The sequence below is a fragment of the Talpa occidentalis genome, unplaced genomic scaffold, assembly GCF_014898055.3.
Source record: "Talpa occidentalis isolate TD23 unplaced genomic scaffold, MPIMG_talOcc4v2.1 talOcc4.2, whole genome shotgun sequence".
Classification (NCBI taxonomy): domain Eukaryota; kingdom Metazoa; phylum Chordata; class Mammalia; order Eulipotyphla; family Talpidae; genus Talpa; species Talpa occidentalis.
In genome coordinates this window covers 19805630-19819850 of record NW_023602073.1, presented here as the reverse complement: position 1 = coordinate 19819850, position 14221 = coordinate 19805630, and the positions used below count along the sequence as shown (strand labels likewise).

The following is a 14221-nucleotide window of genomic DNA, read 5'->3' as shown; positions in this document are numbered from 1 at the left end:
TGATATGTTTTATGGTTTCAGATCTTTACGTCCAGTTCTTTTATCCATTTTACATTGATTTTTGTGCACAGTGAGAGGTAGTGGTCTAGTTTCATTTTTTTGTATGTTGAGGTCCAGTTTTCCCAGCACCATTTATTGAACAAACTGTCCATGTTCCAATGTATATTCTTTGCTCCTTTGTCAAATATTAGTTGTTCATATAAGTGTGGCTTTATTTCTGGGCTCTCTATTTGATTCCATTCGTCTATGTGTCTGTTTTTGTTCTATTGCCAAGCTGTTTTAATTATTATGGCTTTGTAGTATAGCTTGAAGTTTGGAAGTGTGATATTTCCTTTCTCCTTTGTTTTCATCAATAGGGCTTTGGCTATTCATGGTTTTTTGTGGTTCCATATGAATTTCATAAGTATTTGTTCTATTTCTTTGAAGATGTCATTGGAATTTTTGTGGAATATCAAAGAATCTGTAGATTGCTTTTGAGAAGATGAACATTTTAATAATGTTAATCTTTCCAATCCATGAGCAGGGGATTTCTTTCCATTTCTTTGTGTCCTCTTCAGTTTCTTTTAATAGCATTTTATAATTTTGTTTGTATAGGTCTTTCACCTCTTTTGTTACGTTTATTCCCAAGTATTTGATTTTTTTGGTGTCATTTATAAAAGGGTTGGTTTTCTTGATTTCTTCATCAGATTGTTTGTGTATAGGAAGACTACTGATTTTCGTGTGTTGATTTTGTATCCTGCTACTTTACTGAACTGGTTGATTATATTGAGTAGTTTTTCTGTGGAGTTTTTGGGGTTCTTTATGCATATTATCATATCATATGCAAATAAAAACTAACATGTTATAAACACTTAGGGTTCTCAGGTTATGTGAATGCATAAGAAAGGAATAAGCAGAGATAAGGAGTAAAAGGAATAAGTAACTAATAATTTTCAAAAATAATTGACCATTCACAAGTCCATCCAAGAATTTTCTTTAACTCAGATTTTTGCCTATGAATTAGAATAAATAACAAGGCAAGAATGTCAGATTAAGACAAGAAGCATGATTCATATTATACTCTTTCAATCTTTATCTATGTTTTTTTAATCCTTATTTTGTGCAGATAGAAAATGTAGTTTTTTTTTCCCTTACTAAAATATTTGATCCATTCTCAATTGATAAATTTTCCTAGCATGTTTCCACAATTTACCTGTGATTTTTGATATGGAAAACATCTCACATCTCTATTAAGTTATTATTATAGGATTCAATGTACAATATGAACAGAAGGAAATTTCACACTGCATTTCTTCTATGTCATTATAGAAAGAAAAGCAAGGGTGGGGAGAAGGTAATTACATGCCATAAATGATTCAGCATGTAAGGAGTTTACATTGTTCTCTCCCAGATTCCTAATTTCCATTGAAATAATATAGCTCATCCATATTATTTCATGTCTTACAAGTTCGATGTTAGTGGCTCGTTCTCTGTCTCACTCAAAAAAAACAATTTATGGGTTTTCCACTATTGTGTATAATCTATGTTTTTATGAAACTCACCAGAGCATATTCAAGAACATACTCACTCCATAGAAAGAGATGCTGTCAGTGTGAGCAGTTGACAGCTCAAATTGTGATCTCTACAAATCAGTCACATTCAAAAAAATCTGAATTGTGGAGGAAAAATCAGTCCATTTCAATCCTTTCTTTGGCCTCTGAAAGTTCAGTTATGAAATCTTTTTGGCATAAGCAGAGTTTGTTTGTGCCCTGGGTATTTGGTGCTCTTGATTAATATCATGGGGCCAAAACCTGCAATTATATGTATCGTTCCCCAAGAGTATTTTTCAGTTGGGCTGACTTAATGATCATACATAGTTACCTGGAATTTCAACTAATTTGTGTTTATTGTATCAAATTATTGAAAATAATAGTATAATGTGATAGATTCAAAGATACCCCCAAAAAAGACTTCATTTAGTTCCATTAAATGAGTAAAGAAGTCATTCATTTAATTTTAAATGCATAATATTACAAAATCTAATAAACATCCCCATCTTCTGAAAGGTGTACATACCATTCGGCTTCTATTAATGAAGCAACAAATTACTCCCTAAACTTATGCCACAAATTGACAATTAAATTTCACTTGAGTGAGGAAGTAACAAATTACAAATTATTTTTTGGCCAGTTATACATTAATTTTTTCACCTTTTAAGTCCAACTGAGTTATATCTGATCCAAGTAACATTCAAAAATCAAACATGTATCTTTTTGAAAACACATACTTGCTCTTAAATGAAATAAAGTGAAAAGTACTGTGATAAGAAATATTCATCAACCAGAAAGGAATTTAGTTCCAGAACAGGGCAATCTTGGATAAAAAAATATGAGGGGTGGTTTTTATAGTATTTTTGTGTGTGCTTAGTTTATTTATTTATTTGTTTGTTTGTTTGTTTATCATGTTCTTATTTCATTGTCCATTTTTTTTGTGCAATATTTGATTTTTCCCCTTAGATGTAGTCCCCATAATTCTCCACCATCACATCACCTGTCTACCATCCCCATAGTCCCCTGTGTTCTTCCCTCCCCTGTTTCTACCAATTTTATACCCCTTCCCCTGCATATGCAACAGGTCTATGGTTTGCCTGTGAGTTTTGATTTCCCCTGTTTTTTTGTTATGTTTACCTATATCCCCTCATAAGTGAGACCATCCAATATTTTCCTCTTTTCTTCTGACTTATTTTGCTCAGCATAATCCCTTCCAGCTCCAACCATGTTGTCACAAATAGCATGAGTTTATCTGTTTTGATTGCTGAGTAGTATTCCATTTTGTATATATTCCACACCTACTGGATACATTCATCTGTTTTAGGGCATTTAGGTTATTAACATATCTTAGCTATTATAAATAGCACTGCAATGAAAATAGGAGTGGAGGTTTCCCTTTTGCACTTTTATGAAGTTATTTCTTTAATGATTTATTCCCTTCTCTTTTTATTCACACTTTGACACTGAATATAGGGCACCTGTTTTTCTCAACACTTCACAGCTCTTAAGTCAGACATAGAACCAGGTCCCAGGTTACCATTTCCTCCCATGAGGATGGCTCTACTGGACACCACCTGAATGTCCAGGCCCTTACATGTCTGATCTACAAGCTATTTTTAGGGATTCTACTTCTTCCCTTAAATAATATTCTAGAGTAGCTCACAGAACTCAGAATGGTCTATTTCTAACTCTTCTATTAGAAAAAAAACACAAGTAAGAAATATAAAGATGCAGAGCAAGATTAGGAAGGAGAGCAGAATTTCCTTGCCTTCCTTGTCAGACCATCTTCCCAGCACCTCCTTGGGTTCTACACCTAAGAACTCTCCGAATCTCTGCTGTTTAAGGTTCATTTTGGCCACTTTACATAGACAAGATTGTTTAAACTATTGGTTATTGGCAATTAGTTCACCTTCAATTTCCTTCTCTTCAGAGTTCAGAGTTAGGACTGAATGGCTCACATTCTAATCATACAGTTGTTCTCTAGCAAACAAAGACCATCCAAAATTTACTTAAGTGCCCACAATGAGTCAAATCATCAACATAAATGAGTCATATTATCAATGTAAAGTGTGATGTGTTGAAAAGAACTCCTGAAGAACAAGATGCTCTTCCCACTCTATCACTCAGGGAATGACATGGGTTGGGCAAACTGCAATAGGAACAGAGGACTAAAACCAGTACATATATCTAATTATGTAACATTATCACAGATTGATGATGGAGTTACCATATACACATTTATGTTTCTTACCACAAAGACAGTTTCACATTTATGCTAACTGATTTGTGATATAACTCTATGTGTGTTCAATCAATATTGTAATTTCAGCAATATATTATTATACATTATCAATTTACATAATTATGTTACAGCAATTTTCCAGACAAATCAGGCTGCCCTCAGAGAGGTAGAGGCAAGAGATTTATTTGTCACACAGGCAGGCTCGGTGGGATAGCTCCCAAAAGTGTCAGCCCACAATCCCAGGAATGGTCAGGTTTAATACAGTTTGTATGTGGAAGCTTGTCAGCCCATCCATCATAGACTTTCTTTATTTTGGGGATGGGAGTCAATGTCGCCAGAGCTATGACTGTGGGCAAACAGCACCCCACAGGAACTTTCCTCTCCAGCATGCAGCAGAATCCAAGTAACAGACTCCAAGCAGCACACTTAGCAACTTCCTACAGTATATATGAACATTTTGATGAACTAAGAAAGGAGACCATGCAGACATGTATAGCTTTTGTTATCATCATCTGCAGTGGTAGAACTGCCAATGAAGTTCTCTGCCATTAACAAAGAGTCAGAATCTGAAAGAATTTGCAATGGGGTAAGGCTGCGGAAAGTGCCATCAAGAGCAGTTCTGCCTTTTACTCTCCCAGCCGAAGTTTTTATTAAAGATATGAACAAATTAACAAGAAAATAGCACTCAATTGTGGTTTTGCTTATACAGATTAATAAGTTACTGCTGAAAACAAGTTTTCCTGGTTAGTGGGGAACATGCACAGAAGCCAGTACATCCTCAGAGAACAGGAGTCAATTATAGGAAGAAGTTCTGTTTGCAGAACTTCCAATGTCCTGGAACTCCATATGCAGAGAAAACAGGTATTCTCTAAAAACTCCAGCTCCCTTTAGGTCAGCAGGCTCCCAACTGTCACCTTACTTGTCATTTATGCTACTTTTCCTTTCTTCCTATTGATTCAATTTCCCATTGTTTCCCTAGCCTCATAAACTCTGCTTCCACTCATCCTCCTAGAGCTATCATTAGCAAAGATATTGTTTTTCCATGTGTTCTAAAACTGACAACACATTATATACCTTTAGTTTTATAGGACTGCTATCAAGGTAGTTAAAGAAGTAAGGAAGAAATATCCAGTTGTATTGACATTTTTAAAATCAAAACCTATCGGTTAAACAAGCATGTCTTAAAGAATGCAATCAAAGCGCAATTTTAACTTGTGTCTTACAAAACTATTTGTTTATTTGAAAAAGAAATCTCAAAAACACAGAGCAGTCCAAGGTTAGTACACTGAACTTTTTTCTTTTCCTTTTTCCCCCCCACCACCAATGTTTGTGTCCCCTGGCCTTTCCCCTCCCCACTCTCTCTTTAAGCTCAGACCCCTCAAGATATTTGTTGATGTCCAGGAATTTTTAAAGAGTTTTATGTTGTCCAATTATCTCTTACATGAATATTCAATATTGTTTTTATAATTCTGATTAGTACTGCTGCATGTAATTTTTTCAAATTCCCTCCATTTGGTTGGAAATTATTGCATTGTATTCTTCAGAGAATACGTAATGTTGACCTGATGGGATTTTCTTTATAATCACCAACTCTTTTGCCTAGTTAATCTTACTATTGTTTCTTTATCCTGAACTCTTGATAGTTTCATGAATATATGCTTAGTGTAGTTCTCATTACATTTAGATAATCAGGAGTTCCTTTAGCTTTGTGAACTTATATATTTACTTCCTTCCCAGGTTTATGAAGTTTTCCTCTATATTTTATTTTTTTAAGATTTATTTATTTATTTATACAAGAACCGGGTACAGGCTATATGCAGGGGAGGGTGAGAGGATTCACCAGAGACAGAACCGGGAACAGAACAGGTAGTCTGACGAAATACACTGTTGAGGGGAGCAGCGGGCACGACAGGAGAGGTCTGCCACACCATGTGGGCCCCTCCCCGCCGGTGGGGATCGAACCGGCACTGCAGAGGCTGCGGACAGCTTCACAGCATGGCGCTCAAGCACCTGCGACACCAGGGGAGGCCCTCTTCTGTACTTTATAAATATGTTCTCTTCCTTTCTGTTTTCCATTCTTGCATTGCTATATCCTATGTTGCCTATTCCAATGGACTGAGAGGTCTCCACAACATTGTTTACATGGCCATCTTACCTAAAGTCATGTACACATTCAATGTAATTCCTACCAAAAAAAAAATGGCATTTTTCACAGAAATTGAACAAATGAAATTTGTATGGAACCACAAAATCCATGGCAATACTAAGGGGGGAAAGCAAATATGGAAGTACCACCTCCTTGATATCAAACAGTGTAAAGCTACAGTAACAACAGGCACATGAATCCAAGGAACAGCATAAAGAGCTCATAATATATGCACACTTATATCCCCAGCTAATTTAATACAAAAAGCCAAGAACCTTAAAAGAAAATAGCAAAATGTCTTCAATAAACGGTGTTGCTAAAACTGAACAACCACCTGCAAAAAAGTTTTGATTATACCAGGGTATCACACCATACACAAAACCGTTTCAGACAAAAGAGTATTTAACAACAACAAAAAAAATCTGCATTCAACAAAAGAGGCCAGCTTTTCTTCTTTGGAATACCTTTCGTAGAGCAACATTTATGGCTTTATTTCTTAGGCTATATATCATTGGGTTGAGTGTTGGGGGCACAACTGTGTACATAACAGTGAGAAAAATGTCCAGTGCACTTGGAGAGTCAGAATGTGGCCTGAGAAACTCAAAGGATCCTGTTGAAATGAATAAAATAACGACAGCAAAGTGGGGAAGGCAAGTGGAAAAGGCCTTAGCTCTGCCCTCAGCAGATGGCATCCTCAGCACAGTAGAGAATATCTGGATGTAGGACAGTCCAATGAAGATGACACAAAGAAAGGTCATAAGAGCCACAAAGCCAGTGACTCCAATATCACTGATATACTCATTAGAACACGAGAGTTTCAGGACCTGAGGGACATCACAGAAGAACTGGTGAATCTGGTAACCACAGAAATGCATGGAAAAAGTGGCAGCTGTGTGCATGGATGCTGAAATAACCCCACTGATCCAGACGCCTAGGACTCCATGGACACATTTGCTGGCATCCATGATTAGTTCATAGTGCAGTGGAAAGCAAATGGCCACATAGCGATCATAAGACATCACTGTGAGCATGGACATCTCAGCAACAAGACAGAGAATGAAAGCAAAACACTGCACGATGCATTCCCCGAGGGAAATGTAGCCACTGTGCATGAAAGAGTTGTAAATGGACCTTGGCACAGTCGCAGAAATGTAGCACAGGTCCAGAAAGGAGAGATGTTTCAGGAAGAAATACATGGGTGAGTGGAGATTGTTGTCCATGGAAGTTGCCATGATGATGAGGAGATTCCCAGTTACTGCCACCATGTATAAGACTAAGAACAGAAAAGCAAGTAAGATTTCTACCTCAGGTTTGGCAGAAAATCCCATCAGAAGAAACCCATTCACAGTGAAATTAGCCATAGTCCTTCTTAATTAACCAATGTGTTCGCTGCAAAACAAGATGGTAACCATTTGAAATTTATGTCACTTAAGCACCTAACCTACCTTGGAGTCAACAAAAGTGGACATGAAGTTACTTGAAGAAATCATACTTCAAATGTGAAAGTTGTTCAGAAAATTTAAATTATATACACTCAGCCATGAAAGAATGGGTAAGGAAAAGGATAAATTTGATTATTCACTATTTCAATCAAAGGAAAGAGAAATGAAAATATTATATGTTTAGTTAATTTTTTTAATCTATGATCTTATAATTAGTAGTATGGTGCATTTTCTTTTGATTTATATTAAAAAGTTTTATACCTTCATACTCTCATGTTTATAAATGTTTCTTAGCTACTATTCTTTTTCATTAGCCATTCTATCTGCTCATATACCACTCCATTTGCAATGGATTCATTTTTGCAATTTTATCATTTCATTTTATACATTAGAGGAAAATATTCTCATGTTTTTATTCTACCTAACAATGTGAGTTCAATAAAGAAATTCAAAGTATAAATACCATGCTGTAGTGCCTATACAATATATAATATGTAGATAATGATTATCATTTACATAACATAATAAATATTGATCTGAAATAAATTCCAAAGGGAATGGATCTGAAATATGCTAAACAAATTTGAAGTTGCCATGATGATGAGGAGATTCCCTCCTTTATGGCTAAACAAATTTGAAATACAAATTTTGTACCCCCTGAAAATAGCTAACCATTTTAACCAAAATACTCATTGCTATTATTTATGAAGAAACACATAAACTGGTAACACACACCTGGAGATGGTGACTCTGGCCACTAATTCTTATATAATGTTATAAATCAAACGTACCGTAATAAAATTGATAAAATTAAAAATTAATGGATGTGATATGACCTTTGTAAAAATTAATGAAGAAATGAGCTTAAAACATGTATGTCATACATCAAATTTGTCCTACTTTCAGAGAAAGAGCAAATTTTTGAGCTAAGGATTTGAAAGTCTGCAACATTAAGGAAACTATGCTCATTTGAAATTAGTGCAGCACTATGGAGAACTATGTGTAGGTTCCTTAAAACACTAAAAATAGGGCCTCCCTGGTGGCATAGCTGTTAAGCGCTGGGTTGCGAAGCTGCCTGCAGCCTCTGTAATGCCAGTTCGATCCCCGGCTGCCCCCCAGCCTCCGGGGAAGGGTCCCACATGGCGCGCAGACCTCCCCTGCTGCCCGCTGCACCCCTCAGCAGTGTATCTCAGTCCCTCTGCCTGCTCTGCTCCCCGCTCTAGCTCTGGTGAATTCTCTCACCCTCCTGCGCTTCTGACTGTACCCAGTGCTTGTATAAATAAATAAATCTTTAAAAAATATAAAATAAAATAACACTAAAAATGGGGCTTCTATGGTGGTACAAGGGGTTAAGCACAGCACTATGAAGCTATCCACAGCCTCTGCAGCAAGAGTTCAATTCCCGGCCCTCCAGAGAAGTACCCACATGGCCCAGCAGACCTTTCCTGGCTCACCCGCTGCTCCCCTCAGCAGTGTTTTCAGTCAAGTTACCTGTTCTGTTCCCCACTCTGTCTCTGGTGTATCCTCTCACCCTCCCACATCTCTGGCCTAGACCCCAGTTCTTGTATGCATAAATAAATAAATCTTTAGAAAAAAAAAACTAAAAACAGATCTATTATATGATTCAGCAATTCCACTCCTAAGAATCTATCCAAAGAATACAAAAACTATAGGAAAACTGCACTCCTATGTTTTTTGAAGCACTGTTTACAATAACCAAGGTATAGAAATAACTTAAATGCCCCCAAACACATGAATGGATCAAGAAGATGTGGTGTGTATACAAACTGGAATACTACTTACTGATCAATAAGATAAACTCATACAGTTTGTGGCAACATGAGTGGAGCTGGAAGGGACTACACTAATCAAATAAGTTAGAAGGAAAGAGATAAATATCAAATGGTATCATTTTTATGTGAAATATAGAGAAACAGAACAGAAGTTCGGGATGAAGGCAGAACTTGCAAGCAGTCCACAGATTTGAGGCATATAGCAAGGGAAGGTGAAGTTGAGTTGGAAACATGGGAGAGAAGAGCACAAGGGACTTGGGGATGAATCACAGGTGCTATGTGTATGGAGACTACACATGAGGGGAGGAATAAAATAGTGCCCCAAAATTAACAATAATATAAGAAAATAAATAAATAAATAAATCTCAAAAAAATAAAATTAGTGCAGCAGCAAAAATGTTGGCAAATCCTAAACATGTAATTAAAAAGTTATTTCCATGATAATATTTTAGATATTCTTTAAAATTATCTGTATGAAATATCTTTTCTGATGTGGATATGACCACCATTTGGACAACATAAAAGTAGCAGATGTTATAAACATTTAATGTATTCAGGATATGTGAATACATAAGAATGGAATAAGCAGAGATAAGGAGTATAAGGAAATAAAACAAATAACAGTAATAATTTCTACATGGTGAGGGAATGATTGTGTTTATTACTAGTTTGATTTCTTAGTCTGTCTGGGGACACATAAGAAATTGATCCCTCCTTTTGGTTTTTCAGCAAGAACATCAATGTTGCACCTGAAAATTTACTTAAAGCCGAGGGTAGTACTTACTACTTCTGTAATGAACTGTGTAACTTCACTGGGAAATTGTTTAAGTCTGATATTGGTAGGGAGGACATGGCAATGATAGAGTCCCTTGCACACAAAAGTAAAACTTATTTGAAAATTGTTTCAGCCTTACTGTGGCGTGTGTGTTTGCATGTGTGCACATGTATGTGTGGACTGGTCACCCTGGACTGTAAAAATACTGTTAAATTAGGGCCTCCCCGGTGGCGCAGCGGTTGAGCGCTGGGTTGCGAAGCTGCCTGCGGCCTCTGCGGCGCCGGTTCGATCCCCGGCTGCTCCCCGGCCACCGGAGGAGGATCCCACATGGTGCGCAGACCTCTCCTGCCACCCGCTGCTCCCCTCAGCAATGTACTTCAGTCCTTCTGCCTGCTCTGCTCCCCACTCTGGCTCTGGTGAATTCTCTCACCCTCCCGCGCTTCTGACTGTACCCAGTGCATGTATAAACAAAAACAAACAAACAAATATAATAAATAAATAAACATGCCTCTATAAAAAAAAAAAAAAAAAAATACTGTTAAATTAAACCAAGTAACTTCATATTTAAACAATATTAAAGAGATACTCTGAAGGTGACACCTGACATTTACTCATTTAGGCAGGTAAGATTTATTGAAACTCCAGAAATTTCTATGTCTAGGAGAATGCTGCTTATTTTCTATTTGGGTAAACAACAAAAATGTCTCCATCCATATGCATGGAAATAGTATTTGATTTACCCAAAAGTATTTCAGTTGGTCTTCCATTACTTTAAATCTACTCCTGTCAATAATTAAGACAGTAGCCGTATAATGGGATTAAATGCAATTTATGTTTTCACCTTTAAAACTTAATATAGGGCCTCCCCTGTGGCACAAGGGTTAAGCACAGCACTATGAAGCTATCTGCGGCCTCTGCAGCATGAGTTCGATCCCCGGCCAGGGAGATACCCACATGGCGCAGGTGACCTCCTCTGTCTCACCCACTGCTCTCGTCAGCAGTGTATTTCTGTCAATCTGCCTGTTCTGTTCCCCACTCTGTCTCTGGCAAATCCTCTCACCTCCCACACCTCTGGCCTGCATCCCAGATCTTGCATGCATAAATAAATAAATATTTAAAAGAAAACTTCTATATTGTTTCTCTCTCAAAATAAATTAATGCATTTTAATGCAATTGTGTGTCTCTGTTAGTATGCAAAACCAACTTTGTCACATTATATGTTGTAAGTATCTATATCACTTACTTAATATACCATTGCATTAACTGTTTGTGATACCAAGTAAAGAAGCAGGAAATAATGAAGGGACTTACCTGTCTCGTTTTTAGTTTTTAAATATAAATTTAGGATCTTTGTCTTTTTTGATGAGCATCAATTTGTGAACACAACGATGGACATTTGTTCTTCAATGAAATTATTTCTCTTACTGTTCATTAGAATTTTTAACTCTACTATTTTGTTGTCTCCAAATCATTTGCTGTGCTACAATAAAGGGGAATTCAATATCCACATCTTTATCACAGTTTTAGGTGAATATTAATGTTATTGAACAATGTTTAATATTTACATGGATATAATGTTTTTAAAAGATAACAAAACTATTTTCTAAATGCCTTAAGATATATTACATGATTTTTACCAGTTATTTTTGTGGTCAAACTTTTCTCAGCCTTTCCAAAAATTGACCATTCACAAGTCCATCCCAGAATTTTCTTTCACTCAGATTTTCCCTATGAATTAGAATGAATAAGAAGGCAAGACTGTCTGGTTAAGACAAGAAGCATGTCTCTTAATTTACTCTTTCTGTTTACCCACCCCCTCAGGTGTAGTCCCTATAAATCTTTCAGTCTTTATCTATGTTTGTTTTGATCCTTATTTTGTGCAGCTAGAAAATGTAGTTATTTTGCTCTTACTAAAATATTTGATCCATTCTCAATTGATAAATTTTCCTACCATGTTTCAACGATTTACCTGTGATTTTTGATATGGAAAACATCTCACATCTCTATTAAGTCACTATTATAAGAGTCAATGTATAATATAAATAGAAGGAAAATTCACACTGAATTTCTTCTATATCATAATAGAAAGAAAAGCAAGGGTAGGGAGGAGGTAATTTCACTCCATAAATGATTCCAGCATGTAAGGAGTTTACAGTGTTCTCTCTGATTCCTAATTTCCACTAAAATATTCATAGCTCATCCATATTATTTTGTGTCTTACAAGTTGAATGATAGTGACTGGTTCTCTCACTCACTCAAAATAAGTAATTTATGTGTTTTCCATTATTCTGTATAATCTATGTTTTTATGAAACGCATCAAAGCATATTCAAATTCCCTCCATAGAAAGAAAAGCTGTCATTGTGAGCAGTTGACCCTTAGCTGAAATCTTGATCTCTACAACTCAGTCACATTCAAAAAATCTGAACTATGGAGAAAAAAAATTAGTCCATTTCAATGCTTTCTTTGGCCTCTGGAGTTTCGGTTATTAAATCTTTTGGCATAAGCAGACTTTGTGGGTGCCCTGGGTATCTGGTGTTCTTGATAAATGCCCTGGGGCCAAAACCTGCAATTATATTTACTGTTCCCACAGACGGTTTTTCTGTTGAGCTCAGTTAATGTTCATACACAGTTACCTGGAATTTCAACTAATTTGTGTTTATTGCATCAAATTATTGAAAATAATGATATAATGTGATAGATTCAAAAATAATTTGAAAAGACATCATTTCCATTAAATGAGTAAACAAGTTATTCATTTAATTTTAACTAGATAATATTACAATGTCTAATAAATATCCCCATCTTCTGAAAGGTGTAAATACCATTTGATTTCTACTAATGAGTAACAAATTACTCCTTAATCTCATGCTACTAAGTGATAATCAAATTTCATGTTGTGTGGGGAAGCTAACAAATAATCCATTATATTTTTGGCCAGGTATCCATTCACTCTTTTACCTTTTAGGTCCAACTGACTTGTATCTGATCCAAGTAAATTTCAAAAAGTGAAACATGCATCTTTTTTGAATAGTTTGCTCCCAAATGAAATAAAGTGAAAATGTACTGTGATGAAAAATATTCATAAACTGGAAAGGAATTGAGTTTCAGAGCAGGGCATCCTAGTTGAAAAATATGAGGGGTGGTTTTTGTTTTTTTTTTTTTAAAGATTTATTTATGTGTCTATACAAGCACTGGGTACAGTCAGAAGCGCGGGAGGGTGAGAGAATTCACCAGAGCCAGAGCGGGGAGCAGAGCAGGCAGAAGGACCGAAGTACACTGCTGAGGGGAGAAGCGGGCGGCAGGAGAGGTCTGCGTGCCGGGGATCGAACCGGCGCCACAGAGGCCGAGGGCAGCTTCGCAACCCAGCGCTCAACCGCTGCGCCACCGGGGAGGCCCGAGGGGTGGTTTTTGTAGTGTTTTTTTGTTTATGGTTAGTTTGTTTGTTTGTTTGTTTGTTTGTTTATTATGTTCTGACATCATTGTCCATTTTTGTACAGTATTTGATTTCTCCCCTCAGATGTAGTCCCCATAATTCTCCCACAACTATCACCATAGTCTCCCGTGCTCTTCCCCCTCTACTGTTTTTACCCCTTTTAGTCCTGCTCTCCTGCATTGCATCAGATCTATGGTTTGCCTGTGAGTTTTGATTTTTTCCTGATCTTTTGTTTGGTTTCCCTATATCCCCCCTATCAGTGAGACCATCCAATACTTTCCTCTTTTCTTCTGACTTATTTTGCTGAACATAATCCTTTCCAGCTCCAACTATGTTGCCACAAAAGGCATGAGTTTATCTTTTTTGAGTGCTGAGTTATATTCCATTTTGTATATATTCCACAACTGCTTGATCCATTCATCTGTTTTAGGGTATTTAGGTTATTTACATATCTTAGCTATTATAAATAGTGCTGCAATAAAAATAGGAGTGGAGATTTCCCATTTGCATGTTTATGAGGTTATTTCTTTAGTGATTTATTCCTTTCTCTTTTTAGTCTCACTTCTGACACTGAAAACAGGGTTTTCTCAACACTTCCACAGCACTTAAGTCAGACATAGAACCAGGCCCCCAGGTTACCATTTCCTCCCATGAGAATGGCTCTACCGGACACCACCTGAATGTCCAGGTCCTTATATGACTGATATACAAGCTATTATTAGGGGTTCCACTTCTTCCCAACAATAATATTCTAGAGTAGCTCACAGAACTCAGAGTGGTCTATTTCTAACTCTTAGTGATTCATTAGAAAAAATAAAAATCAGAAATATAAGGAGTGCAAGACAAGATTTGGGGAGGT

At 36.6% G+C, this 14221-nt stretch overlaps 1 protein-coding gene across 1 annotated transcript; it reads right to left on the bottom strand.

The window, feature by feature from the left end:
- Positions 1 to 3959: 3959 nt before the first annotated feature.
- Positions 3960 to 7278, bottom strand: LOC119253558 (olfactory receptor 14J1-like). The gene is made up of 2 exons (XM_037521066.1): positions 6619 to 7278; positions 3960 to 4208 (listed from the first exon to the last, which is right to left on the bottom strand). The coding sequence occupies exons 1-2, from the start codon at positions 7276 to 7278 to the stop codon at positions 3960 to 3962; spliced, it is 909 nt and encodes a 302-aa protein (XP_037376963.1).
- Positions 7279 to 14221: the final 6943 nt, after the last annotated feature.

Bases quoted from the DNA above. Each gene is read 5' to 3' on its own strand.
- LOC119253558 (XM_037521066.1), bottom strand. From the start codon at position 7,278: ATGGCTAATTTCACTGTGAATGGGTTTCTTCTGATGGGATTTTCTGCC. The intron at 4,209-6,618 runs GTGCTGAGGATG...TATATACTGTAG, and splicing joins ACATCCAGATATTCTCTACT to GAAGTTGCTAAGTGTGCTGC.